Source organism: Nomia melanderi, chromosome 8 (genome assembly GCF_051020985.1).
Source record: "Nomia melanderi isolate GNS246 chromosome 8, iyNomMela1, whole genome shotgun sequence".
Taxonomy (NCBI): domain Eukaryota; kingdom Metazoa; phylum Arthropoda; class Insecta; order Hymenoptera; family Halictidae; genus Nomia; species Nomia melanderi.
Window position 1 is genome coordinate 12,506,694 of NC_135006.1, and position 23,281 is coordinate 12,529,974.

The 23,281-nt window shown below is 35.2% G+C and overlaps 4 protein-coding genes and 1 long non-coding RNA gene across 14 annotated transcripts in view; 2 read left to right on the plus strand and 3 right to left on the minus strand.

Annotated features, from left to right (window-relative positions):
• Positions 1-5,205: 5,205 nt before the first annotated feature.
• On the minus strand, positions 5,206-8,300 carry LOC116427387 (putative maleylacetoacetate isomerase 2). Its single transcript, XM_031977667.2, has 5 exons — positions 8,126-8,300; positions 7,734-7,785; positions 7,317-7,465; positions 7,034-7,238; positions 5,206-6,961 (listed from the first exon to the last, which is right to left on the minus strand). Exons 1-5 carry the CDS (start codon positions 8,141-8,143, stop codon positions 6,732-6,734), a joined length of 654 nt encoding a protein of 217 aa, XP_031833527.1. The 5' UTR covers positions 8,144-8,300; the 3' UTR covers positions 5,206-6,731.
• LOC116427388 (uncharacterized) lies at positions 7,636-10,560 on the plus strand. 5 transcript variants are annotated; one of them, XR_012999110.1, is made up of 5 exons: positions 8,334-8,403; positions 9,175-9,206; positions 9,301-9,397; positions 9,489-9,675; positions 9,754-10,560. XR_012999110.1 is itself a non-coding variant. In XM_076369822.1 (4 exons), the coding sequence occupies exons 1-4, from the start codon at positions 7,986-7,988 to the stop codon at positions 9,855-9,857; spliced, it is 384 nt and encodes a 127-aa protein (XP_076225937.1). In that variant the 5' UTR covers positions 7,636-7,985; the 3' UTR covers positions 9,858-10,560. The 5 variants fall into 5 exon arrangements, 1 of the variants encoding a protein (XP_076225937.1); XM_076369822.1 differs by lacking the exons at positions 8,334-8,403; positions 9,175-9,206 and adding an exon at positions 7,636-8,048 and having other exon boundaries at positions 9,368-9,397; XR_012999109.1 differs by lacking the exon at positions 9,175-9,206 and having other exon boundaries at positions 8,301-8,403.
• Positions 9,882-12,347, minus strand: LOC116427385 (protein salvador homolog 1). Of its 4 annotated transcripts, none has more exons than XM_076369820.1 (7): positions 11,644-12,347; positions 11,457-11,533; positions 11,269-11,396; positions 10,913-11,146; positions 10,618-10,860; positions 10,248-10,385; positions 9,882-10,174 (listed from the first exon to the last, which is right to left on the minus strand). In XM_076369820.1, exons 1-7 carry the CDS (start codon positions 11,732-11,734, stop codon positions 10,072-10,074), a joined length of 1,014 nt encoding a protein of 337 aa, XP_076225935.1. In that variant the 5' UTR covers positions 11,735-12,347; the 3' UTR covers positions 9,882-10,071. The 4 variants fall into 4 exon arrangements, with proteins under 4 accessions (XP_076225935.1, XP_076225934.1, XP_031833525.1 ...); XM_076369819.1 differs by having other exon boundaries at positions 10,248-10,553; positions 11,644-12,339; XM_031977665.2 differs by having other exon boundaries at positions 10,248-10,553; positions 10,618-10,833; positions 11,644-12,337.
• Positions 12,348-12,606: 259 nt separating this feature from the next.
• Positions 12,607-13,996, plus strand: LOC143174778 (uncharacterized). The gene is made up of 2 exons (XR_012999113.1): positions 12,607-12,733; positions 12,934-13,996. It is a non-coding gene; the product is annotated as an uncharacterized LOC143174778 (long non-coding RNA).
• A 512-nt stretch (positions 13,997-14,508) lies between these two features.
• wdb (serine/threonine-protein phosphatase regulatory subunit widerborst) overlaps positions 14,509-23,281 on the minus strand; it is a 52,258-nt gene continuing 43,485 nt past the window's right edge. For 2 of the 3 annotated variants that reach the window (XM_031977656.2, XM_031977655.2), the window contains 8 exons: positions 17,365-17,561; positions 17,090-17,284; positions 16,880-17,010; positions 16,669-16,786; positions 16,312-16,587; positions 16,000-16,229; positions 15,714-15,868; positions 14,509-15,563 (listed from right to left, as the gene is read on the minus strand). In XM_031977656.2, the coding sequence (XP_031833516.1) occupies positions 15,718-15,868; positions 16,000-16,229; positions 16,312-16,587; positions 16,669-16,786; positions 16,880-17,010; positions 17,090-17,284; positions 17,365-17,561 (1,298 nt within the window). In that variant the 3' untranslated portion in view covers positions 14,509-15,563; positions 15,714-15,717. Of the gene's footprint in view, positions 15,564-15,713; positions 15,869-15,999; positions 16,230-16,311; positions 16,588-16,668; positions 16,787-16,879; positions 17,011-17,089; positions 17,285-17,364; positions 17,562-18,415; positions 18,438-23,281 lie in introns of those variants that run through there. The other variant, XM_031977657.2, reaches the window with a different exon arrangement.

Sequence of the window (23,281 nt, forward strand, 5' to 3'; positions counted from 1 at the left end):
TTAATTAATTTCAAAGAACATCGTCCGTATCTCATCGTAGAATATCGTACATTTCCATTGAAAAGCTTTCGAGTGCAAAGGGTTAATCGCATTAAATCGGTAGTTCCAGCGTTAATCTCAAAGTATGTTGTCCTCGTTCCACAGAAAAACGTTGAATATTTCCAGCGGAAAAGCTTCGAGTGCAAAGGGTTAATTCTGGCAACAGCGACGAGCTAGACTGACGCAAGAAATCGACGCGAAAGATTGTATTTCACGTTCTCATTGTGCTTCGGCCGAGTTGGAACCGGTCGCGAGCCTGTTCGTGACAACTGTAAGCGATGAATGTACCGTCGACGTGTCAGCATCGCATTCGTAAAGTTAATTAATTAATCGATATAACTGGACTGCGGATTTTTATGCGTTCACGGGGTAATTAGAGATTAATAACGTTCGACAACATCCACCTGACACAGAGAAATAAACGATAGCAACATAAAGTATCATGCTTTTTATAATTCCCATTACGAACAATCATTTTCTATCGTTATTCCATATTTATCCGATAACATCCGAAGAGATCCGAATAAAATCCCACGGTCCAGATATAACCATACGTACACTATGACACAGAATTTATTATTCCTCGTAAGCAGCGAACGTACATAATTCAATTTTTCACTTACAAAATATCTATGCGTATTTATATTCGTATTCGGTCTGTTTTCTGTTTCCGTTCAGTGTATCCATTCGTGTGTCGCTTCGTGTCTGTTAATTATTATACATAATCGGATCTCGCTTTCTCTACGGAGGCGGTTTCACCGCGCGTCCATTTACGAACGGTACGCGCCACTACCTAATTAAACTCTACTTAGGACCGTCGGTAAACGAACTTCGAAAAGAATGGCTGTCCCTTGTTGCCCATAGCCTGACGGACATACACGGAAAGTAATATCTCATTTTCCGTTCTCGATTCGGTGTCCCATAAACCAGTTTCCATTGTGTGCAGGACCGACCACGCAAACAGGAACGCCTAAGTGATTCTGTCGTTCCTAGATGAACGAGCGAACGGTTTAACCCCTTGCCCTATGGTTTATTTTTTAACTGCGATCGATGCGATCATTTTATCTTGAAGATTTATTCGGAAAGAAAGGATTTCGATATTCTATGTCGTTTACTTAAGTTTCACGATTGATAATAGAAAAGAAATATTCAAGTTAACCTTTTTCAGTTCGACCCATGAAAATGATGAAATTTAGAATATTAAATTTTTATATAATGCAACACATCGAAAATAGTTCTGTTAATTTATGCAAGGTATTTCTTCGTATTAGTTGTAAAACATATTGATATTTCAGAAAATAATGAACGTTGAGAAAAATATTCTCGAGTGCAAAGGGTTAACAAAGAAATAAATAATACTATGTCTGCCCTGAGGTTTAACGATTGATAAAAGAAAAGTAATATTCAAGTTATATTTAAAAGAAATAAATAATACTTAGATTTTCCAAATTCAGTTTGAAATCTTCGTTACGAGTGCGACACGATATTGTAGGTCAAGGGGTTAATCCTTAGTCCTTGCATCGTTCGGGTTTGTTCGATGTGAGGATCGAATAATAAGATATATTTTACACAATGAGAATGATTCCTATAGGTGTTGTTATTAGAAATGATAAACTACGACATCGTATTTAGGAACTCAATGACTCGTTTCAGTTTCATTTGTCTAATATTTCGCTTAGATTCGTTGGATCGAAGGAAATATTAGAATCGAGGATGATTCCGGAATAATGATAGCGAACGTGTTGACGCTAGGTTTACGGGCATTTATTGTACAGTTTATTCTATTGTTCCTGGGGAAGTTGATATTCGTTTTAGATTTTGGAAATTGTAGATGTAGAAATCAATCAGATCAAAACATTCACCAAATAATGTTTATAAAATTCAATCTGCGTCAAATTGACGCGTCCCGTAAACCCAGTGTTAAACAATGACACTGAAACGTTCCCGTTCGCGTGGCACACCTGTACAATGGTAAAGACATACCGAAGTAGAAACTGCAGCGAAACCATAAACGAAACCTCGTTTCTCAGCTACTCGAAGTCCTCCTCAAGGCCAGGACTGTCTCCATAGTTTCAGAAATTGTTCAGACCGTAGGAAAGTGAGCAATTGAACACGTTGACTGCCACTGTGGCCACCGGTGGTCACTTCCAAATTGCTTGGAAACAAGAAAATTGATATTGAACGAAAATAGTAACACGAGAAGCTAACAGTGTAACATGAGTACCGTTATACCAAAACGTTAACCCTTTGCCACTCGATTTGACACAAAACTATAAAATATTTAATATTGAACTTTGAACTTGATAGATTGGAATAAAACAGCTTTGTTCATGTACTCATGAGAAATCGTGAAATATTTCTAGCAAGAAACTTCCGAAATTTTTCACTGGAAATATTTCAACATTTTCTGACGAGACGGACACGATATTTTGTAAAACCAACTCGACGAGAAATTCACGTGAATTGACGGACAAAGCTATTTTACGCGAATATTTCTGATGCGTATGAAGTGTAATGTTAAATATCAAACTTTATAGCTTCACTATAGGAAATCATCACGTCCCGAGTGCAAAGGGTTAATGATCACTTCTAACGCTACTTCCCTCTGTTACGAAGGAACAAATACCGTAACAAAACGCTCTGAACTCTTCAACGTGTTAAAAAAGCCCTGGTCCGCGCATCATTACAGTTTCTCGTTTGTCAGCCATGGGACCGAAGCTCTGACGGTCCCGCCAGCTTAGCTACTCCGCTAGATCTTTACTTCCAAGTATGTTCCCGTCGGGCTTTCGTGTGTCTTCAAGCCGATAGCAAGAAGGAAGCGGCGTGTACGCCGAAAGTAAGCCGTCGGCACTCCATCGGAAACGAAACTCGCGTTGTGCAGAGAAATGGAGAATTCGTGTGACCGATGATCGACGGTCTTCCGCGAGTTCTGGGATTCCTAGACCCGAGTCGTCAACGTTCCCTGGAAATTATCCATTTCTCGTTGCGCTCGATATTACAAGAGAATAACGAATATCTCACGACATCTATGAAAAGAAAACGAAGAGTTCCCGGCTGGTCGTGTAGTCATTGGGTCGCAACGAATCAAGCATTATGATCTCTACGCTACGCGAAGCTACGCCACGCCTAGCGGGTACCGGCGTGTGAACGAATTAATCTGGTTCCGTGCGATTACGATCGAAGGGTGTCTACTTGTTTGCATTCCTTCCTTGTTGCCCCCCTATTCGAACTGTACACCGTGTGTGTGTGCATGACGTGCGAGATCGCTGTTCGTCGACGTCGGCGGTGGCACGGACGGCCGTTTCGATCGGCGCGGCTCAACTCTGCACGCGACAGTGCACTCGTTCGAACGTCTTGTATAAAAATTATATATACATTATTATCTAATCGCCCCACTTGTACGATACACACATCTACGTATGAAATGTATAACTCTCTGTCATCTCTCTTCTCCGTCGTATATAGTTATAAATTATAACAATTCCTAGCCGCCTAGTCGAAGAAGCATGCAAACAAATACCCCTCCGCTTATCACCCACTACGGTACGGTATTCCTCGTGTGGTTCCCAACGAAGAACGTTAAACGAACAGTGAGTAAAGAACATTGTAAGTGATCGAATTACAAGAAGGGCCGCCGTCGAAACGTTCGATTCGGGTAGATACGGTTTTCTCGGCAACCTGTTCACCGGCGCGAACCGACTCGCTCGCGTTCGCCTCTCGGCGACTGCTGGTTGCACGCTCGACGTGTTACTCTTACGTTCTACTGTATAATATTTTTAGTTAGAATGCACTACGTTGCATTCGCACCGGTAAATGTTCGTCGAGTCGGTTTCGCTTTTGTTTCACCCCTTAAGTGTCGGCTCGGTGTTCGAGTATAACCCTTTGCACTCGAGAGGCGCACATTTCATACAGTAAAACTGTGAAACTTCATGTTTAATGTAATTATACTGATTATATAATGTGAATTATACTGCGTACGATGCATCAATTTAGGAGACATTGAAATGAAGTAGCTTTGTTGCTCGTGATTCGAGTTAGTTTCAGAAAACATCGCGTTTTCGTCAGAAATGTTCAAATGCTTCCAGCGAATAACTAGAGTGCAAAGGGTCAACCCCTTGATTTTCAACGTGATTCGATAAATGTATATATTACTCGGTTCGTTCGGATTCGAAGTGAATATTATTGATTATTATTATTATGATTAACTATTATAATTCGAGGGAAATACAAGCGTGTGGTTAGAATTTGTCTTCCTTTCCAGTGAATTATTAATGACAAAGTAGTCGTATCGATCAGAGTCGAGGAGGAAATCATAGGTCAAGGGGTTAACTTCGATGTTGACAAAATATAGGTTAACACGTTGAATGCCGCGGTCACCGATGACCCCGATCAAATCGAATTACTATAGTTCACTCGATTGAACGATTATTGTCTGAGAATTAATTAAGTTCAATTAATTCGAAACAATTCAAAATAATTCAATTCAACGATTTGATGTTATATTTCTTCCATTCTGTGTATATTGTTCTATGAAGTCGTGCGGCGTTCAATTGTTAACTTCAACCCCTTCACGTATTATTCACTTTCTCCGCTGAGCTCGTGTAACATTTCACTATCGACAATTTGGAAGAAAACCAACAAAATTGTCCATTCTACTTTAAGCGGAAGTTTAATTTGAAGACAATACATTGATAATAGTAACAGAATCTTCTGCTTTGATCCGTGGCCAATGAACGACATTGATTTCAGTTAAATTAATCTAGAAATCATCGCGAGCCTAACTCGTCATTGTATGGCGAGGGGTTAATGTTGCTAAAATACAGGTCAATGCGTATAATCATGAAACTCGATAGAAATTTCTGTAGCGACATGTGCAACGCTACATTTCCGTTCGAATATTTGTCGCCATTTTAAAATGTATATACAGAGCAAAATCTTAAGGGGTCCGAACGAGATCATCAGCCAGTTAACAGGTTAACGAGTCGAGTATTCGCTTTCGCGGGAATAATAATGGCAAGAAGGAACCCGGCAATAAGGAACAGTGTCAATAGATCAAATCATTGACAACGCCTGATACCGCAATTCAGTCATCTTTGTCACGCATAAAACGTATTAGCTCTGTGTATAAAACTACAAAATATATAGACGTTATACAATTACAGACGATACGATAAAAAATTGTATCTCTATATAAGATTACGTCTCGCAAATGATACAGTAGAAATTATACAAAGTGTGCTCAAGATTGAAAGACGAATACACTCGGAGGAGAACTTTTCCGAGTGGAAACTTGAGTCGTCGCTTTCTTTCAATCATTTTCCGTTTAGTCGGCGTATGGAGATCGTATGGAATGCATCGGAGGTATTATTGTCTTCCATTAAACTGTTAACCGTGCGCGTGCAATTGTACATCATCCTATGGCAATCTGTTTCTCATTCGTTTGCCTAAAAGATTAAACAATTTAATACCTAAGTAGCTACCATTTAGTAAGTAGTTATTATTTTTTTGTTTGTTTGTTTTATCTTTAATTATGTACGTATAAATATCTATCGTAAAAGAAAAATATCAGCCGGTTAACAGATTAAGGTACGCGGTACGAGATCTTTGATGGGCGTCAACGTCGAGCACACCTTCGTTTATCTTCTCGAGCTAAAAAATACTCGTAGAATCGAAAGTTACATTGTATCTAGTATATCTAGTAACGCTTACTCATGGACTGACATAATTTTATCAGGGGAAAAATGAAACGTACAGAACGAATAGAAGTTTTAGAAAAGGAATTTCATTTGTACTCTTCATTCCTCAGTATTTTGTATGGAGTTTCTTTTTTCTTTCTTTTTTTTTTTGAGCAGATTGCATTCCCTTATTTGCACGTTTCCTTTTTCTTGTTTCGGTCAGTGTACGCGGGTACGCGCGCCACGCCACGATGTTCAGATCTGCTACATTATACACTCGGTAAAGAATGTCCAGTTATTATCTAGTATTATTTAATAGCAACACTTCTTCCTTAGTCTATGTAAGCTAAAGTAATCGAAAAATTATATTATCGTAAGTATAAAAAGTAAACTTTTGATTTCAGACAACAGAACCTATTTATAATAGGTCGATACACTTTACAAAGTAATGCGTAAGTACTGTACGAAGACGAATTTTCACGGTAATTTTGATTGTGCGTACGAACCAATGGAAAAACATAACAAAATTAAAAATAGGCCAACATTCCTATCATCTGAGTAAGTACGGAAATGGAACAGTGTTCTCCCTCGTTATGGAATAGATGGCAGAGGTGCGTGGTTTTAATTTTATAATTGAAAGTTATAGAGTTGAATATTCTACTCTACACTGTTTACCATTTCAGTACCTAAGTGTGTAGTTCGTAAGTGATAAAAGGTGTATTCATCTCGTATATCACAATCCAGAAAATATTTCAAATCATGATTAACATCGGATAATATGTTTAATGATCTTCCGAACGTGTAACGCAATTACTAAAAAAAATTGCATCTTTAATTTTCAAAAAATATATAGATGCTAATTATTATCAGATTCTAATAAAAAAAAAAGCTTATGTTATTAGTTGAATAAAAATAAATTTGCACCACCTTTTGTCACTACAGAACTACCAAATTTGGACCACCTCCTTTCTTACTTCTAAAATCTTAGAAGAGAAAGAGGGTGGTCTGCCTTGCTTGCTACTTGGTCGCCTCTGGAGGGCAATCAGGCTGATTATTTGGGTGAGCAGCGGTAAACGCTGGATGATTCTCTAAATGTCGATCTACCCTTAAAATTGTAGGGAATGGTCTGAGATCAACAAGAAACCTCCTTGCATTAAATATCTGTGGTATCAAGCAGCAGTCTGCTAATGTAATTTCATCCCCTACACAGTACTTTCCTGCACTCGATGATAATAATTTCTCTACAGCTGAAACGGAATAATTTTGGTAATTCCCATACTGTCACTAGCTCCTAACTATTTATTCGTTTCTATCACTACCTGTCAATCCTCTGGTAATCCAATGTTGTGCCCATTCTTTCTTACGTTCCTCTCCAACGTATATCAATACAACTAGATTCTGCAGTGGTTGAATGCCACTTGCAATTACTTCACAAATCTCTCTGACCCTGGCTCTTTTCACTGGATCTGCAGGCATCAAAGGTCGATGTGGTCTGGTCTCCTCCAAATATTGTAGAATATTCAACTGTAACAAATATGTATGCAATATTGTCTATCATTTTTTATTAACAAGTAACCACATACAATTACTGAAAGCACTCACAGACTCTATTAGGGTATGATTGTCAATGTGAAGTGCAGGCACCTGCTCCATTGGATTAATTTCACGAAATTCATTGGAATGCTGTTCTCCTCCACCCTTGATCAAGCTCACTGGTTTTATATCGTATGGAATTTCTTTCAAATTCAGTGCTGCACAAAGATATTTCAACTTACCATCAAATCTAATTATTACAGATATTTCTTAAACTATAAATTAAAAAAATTAATTCTCTCAAATATCAATAAACATTGACTACTATAAATAGATAAAAAGACATGCTACAATAATTATATACAAAATAAAGAAGAAATATATTTAAAAAAAAAAAAACAGAACCAACAGTCAATTACATGTTCATCCAAAAGGGAACAATATTTACACAATCTCGAAATCAACTAACATTTATTTTTCACTTACCAATTCGCACTCTCCATGAACACGAGCTCCGCCAATAGGAGTAAAGAACCGGCTGTGAATGAAAGAAGTGGTGAAATAAATAATTCAGCAAAAATTTAACGATGTTTACCGGCTTCGAGCGGCACTTTGACAAAGCTATCGTCAGTCCGCTTGAGACCGGTGGAACCGAAGCTTGATTTCGATAGTTACGAAAGAGAACAACGTCCGCGTAGAATGGCAAGCGGATCGTTTACAAGCTGTACGAGGAAATGAATGAATTGCAGAATTAAGGGAATCCTAATCGAACAACAGTGGCAAGAGTTGGTCTCGCCGAAGGTAAGGAACCATAAAAGCGAGACCTCCGGCACGGATGTCGGCATCAGCGGATATCAAGTGTATTAATTTATTCCTACCTTTCCCATCACGGACATCTCGTTAACTTTTCACGGACGGACTCGCCTGCACGGTTCTGTACTCGATCAATCGACAACGACAAAGCTGCGGCTTGCGAATCTCTTCGAAATTATTCGGAATCCGTTCAACGCGCGAAATCACTCCTCCCTCCCCTTTTATTCGATTGCCAGACTTCCCATTCCAATACCTCATTCTGCTCGGGGTTCGCACAACCAATCACCGTTCACTTTCCGATAGAAGGCAGTGCTGTACAATACGAACAATATCTCCTCGACGGGTTCGTGAATTTTTATTAACCCTATCCATTGTATTTTATTAGAATTCAATTGTTTCGTATTTATTCGCAATTCCATTTCTTGTTGAATTCATTATAGCTGAAAACATCGTAGTTTCCGATAGCTTGTACGCGAACGTTAATTTTGTATCTTGGTAATGTACACGTATAGCGAGTTCGTATTGATGGGATACTCTTGTATTTATCGGTTTATTCATAGAACAAGATCACATTTTTTTCCTGATAATTAGAAATTTTAATTTTCCTGTTATGCAACGTGTTGTTTGGTTCTAGATCATTAGCTGAATTAGAATTAATGGAACGTTTCCGTAATGATTGAGGTTTTAAACTGGACACATGCGAAATCATTGGTTTTCGTTTATGATATGTATGATTGTGTTCGATATAAATATCTGCGTAACGTTTTTCGTTTGAAGGTAGATTATAATGATATATAAATATTAAATGTCTTATTCGGAAGAAATTTTTCAAATATTGTCCGTTAAATGCAGTATTTAGCATGTAACTATGAAGAAGCTATAATGAATTAATTCTAATCAGTTATAGTGAAATCTTATTGCTAATTCAATTTATTCTATATAATAACAGCTGATAGTTATTTCACCTCTTTTATATTTTATTAAGAAAACTAGACAGAAAAACGAAATCACGCGCTATGAATTCCCTACATTTGTTAGATATCACAATTATACTGTTGTCAAGAGAAAATTATACTAGATAACTTTCGTTTTTATGTTGTTGACCTTTGTCCAGGATAAAGATACTGTCTTTGTATGCGAGAGCTGGTGAGGGCTTACAATTATAAGTTTGCAATAACATGAATGATAGGAAAAAATAGTGTTTTCAATTGATATCTAATTTTTTCATGCTAAACGAAAGATATGTTCAAGGAAACCTGTAACGCCATCTATAGTGAAACGAATAAACTAAAATGTACTGTATGTAGGAGTGTCCATCATGTAAGCATGATTCTATGGTAAGCATTTATTTACGAAATTACTATTTTCAAGAAAGGTTAACTATTAATGTTATCACCCTTGAAATATATGGTACGTAATAAATAATAGGAATTTCATCTCAATATGGAAAATGTAAGACATATAATAAAGTGGTTATGCAAGGAAAGAGGTCCAAAGAAGATATCAGTCAGAAAAATTGCAGCCGTGTTATATGGTATCATTTCATGGAATATGGTTATATATATCCTGTATTGTAAAGCAAAGGAGGACGGAGTCTTAGGATTTGAAGACCAAAGTATATGACTTGTAATTATACTTTATTATTTCTCATGTTAGAAATGATCATATTTAAAGTAAATTATATCTGTTACAGAATCTAAACTAATCAGTCACCGCCCAGATGCGAATATCCATGTGATACGTGGTAAACAATTCAAAGTAGTAGAACAAGAAGCAATAGTTCCGGAAAGTGTTTAATCTAAAGAAATATCTGAAGAAATATCTGACAGTTATTACTAATTTATTAAATGATAATTTATAAAATAGATTAAAAAAAATATAATTTTACTAGGTTTATCCTATTTATATGTATAATTGTAACAATATCCTGGTCTATTTCTTTCTCTTGCATTGCAGGAACTCTTGTCAATTCATAAAATATAAGAAACCTTAAAATGCTCTTTGTTCTTATTCATGGAAGAGATTGTCGTAGGGCAATTGCTCCAGACGAGGAACTAGAAGTTTCAGGATTTAGTTCTTTTAATCTTTGTTCCATCTCGCATAACAAAGCTGACCTAAATAAACAATATTAAAGAACACAGTGCCTTGTTTACCACTAGTCTTAGCGAAACAAGATTTTCAACAAACCTGTATTCTTCATAACGCATAACGACTTCCTCTAGTTCTTGTTTATACAATCTTGTAAGCATGGCATTGAAACAGTCGAGTTCAGGTAAACGAAAGAGTTCCCATCGCAATTTACGATCTAACGCTACCGAAGCTCTGCTATATACATACAACCAATGAGGTATTTCTTCGTTAAGATAAGGATTAGCTGGGACTAAGACACTATGAGAATGAAAATGCGTATGGCGTGGCGGTGACACAACGCGGACTGCTTGTATTTCATGTGGATAACACGGATGCTCGTATTGCGCTTGTCGTGTGATATGACTGAAATTAAGCAGTTAACTTCGATCACTGTTCACTTTAAAATCAGAATTTTCATTATACTTACTTAACATAATAAACACCATATTCGGGTGACTCTATTCTTTCCCAACCTGTGGGCAAACCTTCTTTCTCAAGAGGATGAGACCAGTGGGTAGTTTTTGTATTATGATCTATGTAATACTTTCTACCTCTAAGGGTAAAATCAACAGACCATCCGGGTGGTAGAGGAAGTTCCTCCTGTTGTTCATTCCTAGAACTGGATCTTTCTGAGTGACATCGACTGTATCTTAAAAAAATAGTGAAACAACTATATATTTTTTTTTATCACAACTCATCTGAATATACTATTATTATTATACCCTGTATTTTGACGATATACAGAGTGATTGTACTCTTCATAACCTGAGTCGATGTCAAAGGATTTATAAGGCATCTGTGGTGTTTGAACTCTGTCTAAGTGGTATTCAGATCCTGCATATTGATTAACATAAGTGTGTGATATAGCAGGCGATAGTCCAGAATGATACATTGGTGTCGCTGTACGAGATGGCAATCCATCCCTTGTACTTGTATTAACAGAGAGACTGGCAAATCTAAGAAAAGTATGTAATAGATTCTTTTTAATCTATGCAGACATTGATGAATATATTGGGGATATTATGCATTTATAATATCGATGATTATATTCATATAATATAACCAACTCATAAACTACCTCTGAGCCAAATCTGGAACTGAACTATTAGGAGTATATTTTCCCTCGTGACTGCCTAAACCTACAGCACTCATTGTTGTTTTAGTGTTTCCAAACTTTTGTACCATACTGGGTTGTTGTGGGATGGACTATACAAAAATGAATGTTTATTCTCTTACAAAAATTTGATGTGCACGATTACTATTTACCATAGATGTGGGAATAGTTGGATGATTATTACGATTCCTTGTTCTTCTATTAGGTTCTGTGGTCCATACATTAATAACTAAAAGTATAAAATAACTCAAAAAACAAGGAGACTGATTCGAGTAAAAGGTACCATCAACATTTGAAAGTAATACATACGTAACTCGAACGAAAATAAAAACAACTTACTGGGCATTTCAGGCGGTGTTTCCTTTTTAACATATTTTCCAACAACTCCTTCCTTGATTGTTCGCAAATCTTTATTTTTCCGCGACAACATAACGACAACGAATAGATCGAACGTCAAATCAATAGATCCTCGATATTTAAAAAGAACTTGTAACCTATATAGGTGCAACGTTACTAATGTCGCATCAATACAAGCGTATTTAACGTGTCCAGTACCGAAAGGCAATTGTTAATTTTTACATTTTTACAACGATTTATTTTTCGGATAGCTCCAATCTGTTGGAGCTCTTTAAACACCGTGTTCAACGAAGGCACATAATCTTTCTTTCCATGTTACGAACATTCGTGAAAGATTGGTACTACCCATGAGTAATCGATCGTACATTTGGTATGTCGACAATTTAAAGTACAGAAAGCCAATGAAAAGTTTTCGGATTCATTTTAATCTGCTAATCGGTTGACTTTTGACCGTACAAATCACTACTGACAAATTACAGACGAATAAAACCTGTCCGATGCCACTCAGTCCGTAATGAACGTGTTTACGATGTTATTTAAACTGACGCGGATATAATATAATTGTTAACATGTTTACACAAGCAAAGGAAAATAAAAGAAATTATGGGAGAATAGCATCTGGGTTATAACTTATATTTGTTTATTAGTCTATTCTTTTTTAAAGCTTAACCTGTTAACTGCGTAATTTTTTCAACTTCAATGTTTACACGAACATTTTAAAAGATGAATAAAAATGATTTAATGCTTTTTACTTAAACAAAAAAAAAATGCGAATATGATGTAATTTATACTAGTATATGTATACAAGAATTTGCAAAGAAATGAATTAAAAAATAATCGGTAAAAGATATACGTAGTATATACAGAACTAGATATAGACGATGAATTAACTTGTCTTTTTTGATTAACAGATTAAAATTAAATGCTTTCGGCATAATTTAAATGTTACATTTAAGTTATTTCGACTGATTTGTCAATGAATTGTTAATTTGACGTACCTACGAGACTCTAATTATTTCATGAAAGAAATACTCTGTCTTTCAAGGATCCTATCAACGAATGATAAATAATAGTAATTTTTGTTAATATCTTCCGATGTTTTTAAAGACACGTTCCTCTCTATATACGTGAGGACTTACTCAAAACTTTTTGCTATTTTGTCTACATATACTACTGGTTTTTTTAAATTTTTATTCGCGAATCATAACCTATCTCAATAATTAGTATACTATGAAATAAAATGTATAAGCGCGTATATTCACTTGTTTACAGGATATACAAGGTTTCGTGTATCAATAATATACATGTGGCAATAATATGTAGACTAAAGGATACTCTATTGGTTGATTGCATGATAAAATTTCCAAAAAATCCAAACAAAGAGAAAGATGTTTTTTTTTTTCATGAATTCAGCCATGCAGCGACAAATTATTAGATAAATTCGTTAAGACCTTATTGGAAAAAGTACCTTGATTGTTCATGTAAGTAGATTTCTTTTTTTTTTTAGAAATACTCATCACCTTTAGTTATAATTATTTTAACGTGTACAAATAAAGATAATAATCTTATTTAATTACTGCACTTAAATTTATTATACGAACAGCTAATCACTCTTATGCTTAATATGATAAGGATAAATTAATCAACTTTCATTTATGTTACTCTTTTTTACATTCTAAAATCAACTGTACAACTGTTGGTTTTCTAACAGTGATTAATACGAGTATCTGAAGTATATATCTATTAAATCTATATATACAATGAAATCATAATCGTCACCATAATTCATACTAATCATAAATGTAGTGAGGTTGCTGGGTCGTAATTTGCATAAGGGAAAAAATCTAATTATAATAATCGCTAATGATTGCGTTTTGACGATAAATACGTACGATAGACTATCACAGTGTAGCTCGGGTTTGTATTCGTAGAATCTCTATTGTTCTAGCCTTTTGATTATATTCCCATTTTTCGCAAACTGTGGAAGTATATTTTGTTTGCAAACGTGGCGTATCCGATTCTTGTAATCATGCTGTCGTACAAATGCGGTTGTCACAATATATAAAAAAATACTAATATATTATCAAGAATTCATTGTTATAATACATTTGAAATAGCACTAAAAGCTATGTTAGCCCAGAACGTAATAGTTATCAAAATGCTCTATATATCAGTATGAAAAAGGGTGGAGAGGGATACTTTTGCGAACTTAAAAGAAAATAGGCCACGACAAACAATTAGCAATCTACTGATGTTCGACTAAGCAAAGTGTTGAAAAAAATAAAAAAAAATAAAAAAATAAAAAAAAAATAAAAAAAAGAGAAAAAAAGATAATTAGAGAGTAGAAATAAATTAGACGTTCGTTTAATAAAGTGTCTATTTATGCGTATAGAACTCTTATGAATTTATCTATGTTGTTCTTCTCGAGTCACATTACAGCATTTACAATAATTATATACTTCGATTTACCTTTGAACTAATTTTCATGAAGTGGAGATAAACAGTGTACAATGTAAACAAAGTGTACTATGAGTAACGAGGTAAACATATTCGACACAAGAAAACAAAGGATGGAAAAATAAAATGTAACAAGTCTCTTCTCGACTACTTCATGAAAATATGAGCAAGCACTCACTCATTTTGTTAATCACCTATTTATTAAGAGCTACTATTGTTTATCATTATTATGCAATGGTAAGAAACTTTAAAAACGATCCCACGTCTCTGCGGTGGCCTGTGGGAGCACAGCTCCGAATAAATCTTATGCATTGTATCTCTATTATTTATTATATTTATAAGCAATGGATATTTTGGTACAATTAAATTTTTTTATTGTATACTTGCCCCTCGCTTCTTCTATTTTTTTTATTTTATATTTTTTATTTAAAAAACAACATATATTTTTACGTTTCTTGTTTCAATGAATTAAACCTTATTATTCAATAATATTATTTTTTGATATGCTCGTCGCATATCATCACGGTTCTCACCTTCCTCGAAAACATTTATTCCATTTGCTGCGGGCATACAGTCAGCGTAATGTTAGTATTTGTAGCACATGGGTCTGTACGTTACACGTGTTAACCACAGTTCGGTGTATTCGTGTATGTGTGAATGTGTGACTTGTCGTATCGTCAATACTACTATGTTTTTATCATATATTTATTTATGTATATATATACATATATATGTATTTTTATATATATATATATGTACATATACATATACATATACATATACATATACATATACATATACATATATATATACATATATATATATTTATATATTTACCTAATTTTATTATGTTTTGTTATAGTTATCATTATCATTAATACGAATATATGATACATTTCAAACAACGCCCCTGCTGGCTCCGTTGGAGGCGAGAATCAGAGTAAGGTGGGTCAGTCATGAGAGGACATTAGCCGTTTAATAACCGAAGCGAATGTCACATGCAAAAATTAATATTATAACGATATACTTCATCTATTCGAATTTACACCTTGATCATCGTCTCCTACCGAGCACAGCTGAACCTTAGTTAAGAAGGGACTAACATCCTAGTATTACGTGCTGACACTGAGTACATTATACAACTTAAATCATTGCTGTCAAAGAAAAAGGAAAAAAGAAACGTGGAAATTAATGTACACAATAAAAATATTAGAACTCATCAATCATCAAGAACAATATTGTGATTACTGCTTCCTTCTTTTTTTTTTTTTGTTTCTTCTCCGCTTCGCCCTTCAGGCGTAACTAATAAAAGGAATTACATTACGTCAAGAATGCCATTGTGAAACACTTTGCTTTGCTAACAACAGTAATTTTTGCATGTAGTATATGGACAATCGACGTAAACTAAGGACTAATGATCGGGCAGCGTGGTAGTGTATTTCCACCTGCAATTAAAAAGTATTATGGTATTTGGAACATATTTATTATTCATGTTTATTGGAAACATTTACAATTTTTCTTGATACTGTAGGCGTTAAATTGATTACCACTGATGTGAGTACTACCGGAATTATTGAATGAGCACGTTTACTCACCAGCTCAGGGGCGGACTTGTGTCGTAGGTGCGGTAGTGGCAAGAACTGGAGTGTTGAAAGAATTGGAGTTCACTGTAAGGGCATTACGTCGTTCTACCTCCAATTCATTCAGTCTCTTCCACATTTCGTCCCTTTCCTTTTCTCTCTTCCTTTCTCTGACAAAATAATATATTTCTATAGATAATGTGAAAACTATCCGCACCCAGTATGTTTTATATTAAGTAAAGAAGATAATCACACCATTTACTTTATATAAATTTTTAATTGACAATGAACCAATACTTACTTTTGCCTTTCAGACTTATAGCTGGCAGTAAGTTCATCAAAAAGCCTGCTATTCATTTCCATAAATGTTTTAAGAACATTATAAACAAGAGCTACAATTGTAGGATTCCAGTGTTCCTTGCTAATTCTATACAAGGCCGGGAACATAATTCCCATTATAACATGATTGTTTTCTTCAATTAAAGACATTATATACTCATTATTCCAAAGATATAATGCTCTTTCAGCAACCTGAAACAATAATATTTTAATCATTATTTCGAATTATTCATTATATTTGTCGCTTATGGTATTAAATCGATATTTCTCGTACCTGAAAGTGTGGCGAGGATACGCAACGTGCAATTTGCCTAAACAAAGGTTCTTGTATTTTAACAAATTGGGTAGGTTCTATGACATCCAAGATTTCTTCAATTTCACCAAGGAACATTACCTCCTTCTGGCTATATGTTTTAGGCCAGAATTTAAGGAGGCCTCGTATAACAGGTTCTGTTAAAGTAGCATCCTTTTCAAGAAACTGTACCACACAATAAGCTAACTGTGCATGGTATAATGATAAGCACTTCACTTTATGTAGTGGTAACAGCACCTGAACAATAACAGATTTTTCATCAATCTTCAAAATCTATTTTACATATTACATTCTCGTCTTTATACAAATAGTTTTTACCTTAACCAGGAATTGCTTATGCTCAACTTTTAAAGGAAGAGCAAATCCGTTTATAATGCTACCCAAAATTTCAAGAAGTTCTGCAACTCCATTGAAATGCTCCGTTTCATACACAAACCTGAAATAAAAAAATATACATATATATATATATAAGTGAAAATCTATTATCTACACAATTTTATAATTATAAGAAAAATACATATACACATACCTCAAAAAAATATTATTGATCTGTTTGCGTATGAAGGCTCTAAGGCCAAGGAACTTCCCATAAATACGATGCAAGACAGTTTTTAGCAACTCCCTTTCTCTAGGATCTTCAGAATCAAACAACTCCAATAACTAGGAAGGAAAATGATTTATTACAAAAATATTACAGAAAAGAATATTATATATCGTGTATAAAGGCTATTACTGATACCTGTAAAACAAATTTTTGGTCAATAACTCTTTTGCCAATTGTAGGTTGAAAATCTGAAGATTCAAGGAAACGTAGAAAAAATTCATAAACCGGCTGAAGGTGGGGCCAGCTCGCCTCCAGTGTCGGATCGTCCTCTTCTGGATCAAAATCTGGATTTTCACTAGGTGGTAATGTGCGAAACAGATTTGCAGAAATCTGAAACAGACATAATTTTATATTAATAATATTTCATTCTTAGCTTAGACTACAGATGCTAGCTCTCCCAATGTGCTTACCATTTTAATGATTTCTGGGTAGACAGGTTCAGTAAGGACTCCCCGGCCAGTTGTGATGTATTCCACCATTTCAGTAAGTGTACTACGTTTAATTTCTTTACCCCTAAGATCTGATGTTGCATCCATAAAATCGAAGGTCACACAACATTGTCTGAGCTTTTTGATGAACAATTCTTCTTGCTCTGATGATACAACATCTGCAAAACATAAATAATTTCATGTAAATTCAATTTATGTCATGTTAACTAATGAATACTCATTATATGTATCATAATCATTCAAATAATCAATTTTTTCTATGTTAAAAGTTATTCCATTAATTATTCCAGAATCACTATTGATTTAACAACCACCCAATCATCCCGAAAAGTGTTAATATGCTGTAGGAATATTTTTTATTGACTAATACCATCGTTTTGCCATTCGCAATATTAATCATCCGATATGCCACCTACGAAGAAGCACGTCAATCCCGGTATAGTGAGATCAGCAGGCTGTAGAGTTATTTTTGGGTTTGCCTATGGTCCGCGGTATAAAATCCTTAGGATCTACTGCGAGTACTCGGCCCAGATAGAAATCGGGACACCGGTATCGAGACCTTCTTCTAACTATCAAATGGATCGACGTGACCGATAATGTGGCCAGGGTTAGGTCTGGGTTAGGTTACATTGTGTTTCGAAGGTCATGAAAGATATTTCATTATTGTTAATTAAAAGAACTCTATGTGTGTACATAATTTTATTCTAAATGATGTGAACTTGAATAATATTACAGTCCAAGGATAGTGGATACTTCGACGCATATACAAAAGTAGAGGACGTCTACGTGTACGTTACGCTTTCCACATCGTCGAAGTTATATTTTTAGTTGCTCGAAAGTAATAAAAATTTAATTTTAGGCATTCTAAAGTATAGTTTTGTTTCGAATAGAGCCTTAATAGCGTATAAATATAATAAAAGCATGAACGCGAAAATTCTTGTGTTTCCGATAACCATTTTAAACATTTGTTTAAAGTTTAGCAGTAGTTCGGATGAAATTTAATTCCGCTTACTTTCCATCGCTTTACTTTAAAATATTCGATATGATTCGCAAATATTATCCGCCTAATTTAAACTAGCCTGGATGATGACTCTTGGCACAATTTCACGTGAATACAAGAATAATAACTTGTAGGTTGTAGACAATGGCGTGGGTGGTTGAAAATTCTTTTATTTTTTACTTCTTATATCTTATAATCGCATACTGCTCGTTTTAATTTAATCCTATTGAAACTGCATCAAAGAATCATTACTAAACCGTAACTACTGCATTGGCCATTAGAATCTTATACCAATTGTGCTTATATCTCTAAACAAAATAGACCTAAATAAACTAATTTTTTATCGAACTGTTGACTGAACATAATCTTATAAATATATTTATAAACGCAAACGCACGATAATGGTTTCATAATATTTTGATGCCATGCCGGCAACATATATGCAACGCTCTCTTTGAGGTTATGTCGGATAAGGTTATGTCGGTTGAATCAAGCAGCACGAGCGCCATGTGGTATTCGTGTGGTGAACCGTTGGTAAAAGTGCAGGCATAATACGTTTCTTCAAGTATTTCGGTACCTTTAAATACAAGTTTATTTATTTAAATATAAAATTTTAATATAGATTCAAAAGTTCGTATTAATAGGAAAGGGAACACAAATATTCAACGAAATGGAACTCCCCACGTAACACGAGGAAGAACGACATAAACCATTTTGTTCTTCACTGAGCCATTCCAAGTGACAAAAACGTTCATCAAGATGCAACCAACTCGATGACGTCTCATCGCGAAACTTTATTGGAGAATTTCTTACGAGAAAATAGCCGTGGTGTAAATTACAGGTCTATATTAGCGTGTCCATTTCAGAGGTCGATCGTTTTCCTATTGGATTGAGTTTTCATTCACATTATGGAGAGCAAGGAAGAGGGGCAAGCAGGATAGAAGATGGAACAAGATTCCTTTTCTTCGTTTTCCATCTCTTTTTCTCCATTCGTCAACCCCACTCTTTCATTTCTCGATTTCTATCCCTTTTTGCTCGTGGCGTATTGATTTGCCAGGCGCTGAACTTTAAATTCGCATCTCTCGGCTCGTACCCTCATTCATCTTCAGGCTATGATGAAAGTGTAATGAAAATGGGATTCGCTGCGACAGAGATTAGCCAAATTAATCTGTTATAACCCGGATGAACGAGTTAACTCGTTTTTCGTGTCACGCCTTATTTCTCGGTAACCTTTCATTCTCTTATTTATTCAATGAATAACTTTTCGATGAGTTATATTTAAACTATTATAGAGGATCGTTACGAAGTCTTTGTAAATGTGGTAGTGTTGTTCGTGTTGAGTTACGTTTCGATGACTGTACATTTGAATAATCATCTAGATAATAGGCTGACACGTTACCTATATTTTACGTAACCTATATTTTACGCAATGAAAACGAAATTAATCCTATGGATATCGTTATTAGAAATTATAAACTACGACATTACGTTTAAGGACTCGATTACTTGTTTCAGTTTGATTTTTCTAATATTTTGTTTAGACGATTCAAAATTGCTTGACGCTATTTCTATCGGAGGTGTCAAAGGACACCTTTTGAAGTTTTATTTTAAAATTATTTTCTTAGTTGAATTATTTGTCCTCGATTGAATTTTGGACATTTTCTGTAGTTAATTTTATAATCGTTACTGGAACAGTCGGAAAGTCAGTTCAGAATATACGAAACTCGGAGAATAATTTTAAGTGAAAATTTCAGGTGTCATTTGACAGCTAGAAATAGTGTCGAATACAATTACAATAAGAAAATTGATGTCGAATAAAAATATTTAGTAACACAAACAGATGATAGTGTAACACGTGTACTGTGATACTAAATCATTAACCCTTTGCACTCGAAAATTGTTTCGCTAGATATATTCGTCATTTTCTAATGAAATATCAATAACTAATATTAATATAAATAATGTAGAAAATAAAATAGTTTCACGGATAATTACGTCAAATGAACTTTAATATTACAACTTTGTAATTTTGCTGTATCAAACAAAATGTCAAAAGGATTAATAATTATTTCTAATACCATTTGCCTTTGCGACGAACATCTATCGTTACACAGAACGTCCGAAATTCTCGTGGCAGTCAAAACACTTAGGCAATCGGCTGAAAAGGACTATGACTTAACCTTCATTACCTTCAATTGAACTTCAACTGATTTTATCGCGAACATCGTTCCATAAAATCGAGGAAGATGTCCGACAAATTCCAAATAACTCGAATTCAATATTAAATAACGAAAAAAGAGAACTGAACAAAATAAAAGGCAATGCGTTGCCAAGGGAACAACGGGAGATCTCCTAAGCGTTAACCAATCGAAACCGACGGAAGAAAATACATGTTCACTTCCGTTGCCTCGAGACGTCGAAACTCGCTAAGATAAGCGACATCGATAAAAGTGTAAATTTATCCTGTCGCTGTACATTTTGATTCTTCGTTGGCTCGCTGATCCGTGTCGAGTCAGGGCACGAGACAGACCCCGGACAGTTCTATCGAGCCGATAATCAGAATTCGATGATCGTATCGTCGCCGAGGCGCAAATACGTTCTCGCGAGAGCTTTTGAATCGTAGATTGCGCTATCGGACAAGATAATTAACGTGGAAGGCCGTAACGCTGAACCAATGTCGCTATTTGCTCGTTAAAGCGAACTTCCGCGATCCGCCGTTCTGTTCCCCTTTATTACAATATGGAATTCCGTCCCGCGAAACCGCGAAACGTAATAAGACGGACGATTAATTCCGCGCGTGCAACGTCACTTCCGCCGATTAATTAATAAACACTCCGATCCGGGACCTGCCACCTGAAAACCAGTCGTTCGCGATATAAATCGAAAGCTCGACCGATGTCCGTCGGTCGAGCTCGATTGGACGACTCGCGCGATACGTATCGTGTCACTTGACATAACCTCAAAAATAACGGAGAGGTTATCGTTATTTCCCGTTCGATTTTCATGGAAATCTGGGATAATTGAATTCCAAGTGAAGGACGTTACGGTAGAACACGATCGATACGATTTCGTAGACTGCAATCGAAGCGTCGGTTGAGGGAAGAGTAAGGTTATGCATCAATATGCCATGCCAGTTGTACATCGCGTTAAATTAATCGAAGTAGAAACGTCGATATAAGATATACAAATTTATATTTCAGTAAGTTACGTCACCCGGGGGGGGGGGGGGGGGTAATTGTAATGGCATGTGTGCAATGTAAGAAAATCGATAACGTAGTTGCATGTTTATAGGCCATCTCACGGATGAAACGACAAACACATAAACAGACGAGAAGGTGTGCGAGGGGGTTAAGTTCCAAATTCAATTTCCCGATTTCCTTGTGAACCGTGTCATCGAACTTGCGAAATAATTAAGTCACTGTGAACAGTACCGATTGGCGCATCGACGGAACAAGGGGACATAAGAAAATCAATCGACGGTCGGCGAATGCAACAGATTCGACTGCAAACGACGCCAACCAGCTTAACTCTTTCGGTCATGGCGTCATCATATAAGGACGTAGTAAATAAATTCTTGGTGTATCTGAATTCTAGATTGTATTTCATTAATATCTGATCTAAATAATAAATTATATTTAATTACCATATAATCGAAATAATAGATTATATTTAATTACCATATAATCGAAATAATAGATTGTATTTGACAATGTTGTCGACCTCTCTTATCAAATTGTGTTATCACAAAATAAAACTACTTCTATTTACATCTGATTTCTTCTTTTACAATTACTGAGAAGGTGCAGATACTTCTACGGAAAATTATTAACGAAACTAATTCAGTAATAGCCAAACTGAAATGCAACTGAACTATATGGTTTTTTGCAAAGAAATTTGTGGATGCTGTTTAACACTAGATTCACTGACATTTACTGTAGTTTGTTCTATTGTTCTTAGAAAAATTGTTATCCGTTCGTTTAGGTCTTAGAAGTTAGATTGTTTAAGAGTAGACAATTAGGATACGTATTTGCATATCTGCGTTAATGAAAATCGACCCAAAGGTTTGCCAAATAATGCTTACAAAATTCAATATGAGTCAAATTGATTATATCATTTTCAATATTATTAGTAAGAAGAATCGTTAACAATGCTCTCTACAAACGAACTATTTTTTCAAATGCATTTCAAATAAAATATCGTAATAATACAGAGTTATCGAGGAGAAGATGCAAAAGAAATTTCCTGATTTCTGTTTTTGCATTTATTACAAATATAACAGATGTTTCTCTGAGAAATTATTAAAGGAACCGATTTAGCTGTACGCAAACTGAATTGTAAATCAATTAAAGTCTCCATAGATGCACTCTTTGAGTTTCTCTCAAAGCAACACTTTGACTGCCACGTCACCCGAATTCTTGCTGACGTATCGAACAAAGTTTTATTGACCGTATGAAATATAAGAAAAACAGTAAACTAATCATTACGAAGAATCTTGACTCTTTAGTTTTTGCTTTATTAAGAACACTGTTTCGGTTGCCTGGGAGTTTCGATGGTTATTACTTCGGCAATCAAAGTGTTAAGCGATCGGTAGTTCTACTGTTAACTCAGTGAACTATAATAATTCGATTTGATTGGACGCCACCGGTGACCCCCATGACATTCGAAATGTTAACAATAGAACTACTGTACCTGTCAGAACGACTGGTTCTGGTTTCTTTGTTTCGCAATTATTGATATCTTCGAAGCAATGAATATTCGAAATGATTTTGAAAATAAATAGTTTCACTTGAATACTATAATGAAAGCCTGAAGAAACTCAAAATAATCTATTGTTACAATTTTTCTAAAATTTACATGTCAATCGTATTAACACTAGAA

Bases quoted from the DNA above. Each gene is read 5' to 3' on its own strand.
- LOC116427388 (XM_076369822.1), top strand. From the start codon at position 7,986: ATGAATTGCAGAATTAAGGGAATCCTAATCGAACAACAGTGGCAAGAG. The intron at 9,398-9,488 runs GTAAGCATTTAT...AATAAATAATAG, and splicing joins CATGTAAGCATGATTCTATG to GAATTTCATCTCAATATGGA. The intron at 9,676-9,753 runs GTATATGACTTG...TATCTGTTACAG, and splicing joins CTTAGGATTTGAAGACCAAA to AATCTAAACTAATCAGTCAC.
- LOC116427387 (XM_031977667.2), bottom strand. The intron at 7,466-7,733 runs GTAAGTGAAAAA...ATCTTTGTGCAG, and splicing joins TTCATGGAGAGTGCGAATTG to CACTGAATTTGAAAGAAATT. The intron at 7,239-7,316 runs GTGAGTGCTTTC...TATTTGTTACAG, and splicing joins ATCATACCCTAATAGAGTCT to TTGAATATTCTACAATATTT.
- LOC116427385 (XM_076369819.1), bottom strand. From the start codon at position 11,734: ATGTTGTCGCGGAAAAATAAAGATTTGCGAACAATCAAGGAAGGAGTT. The intron at 11,534-11,643 runs GTAAGTTGTTTT...TTATACTTTTAG, and splicing joins AACACCGCCTGAAATGCCCA to TTATTAATGTATGGACCACA. The intron at 10,554-10,617 runs GTAAGTATAATG...GCTTAATTTCAG, and splicing joins TATGGTGTTTATTATGTTAA to TCATATCACACGACAAGCGC.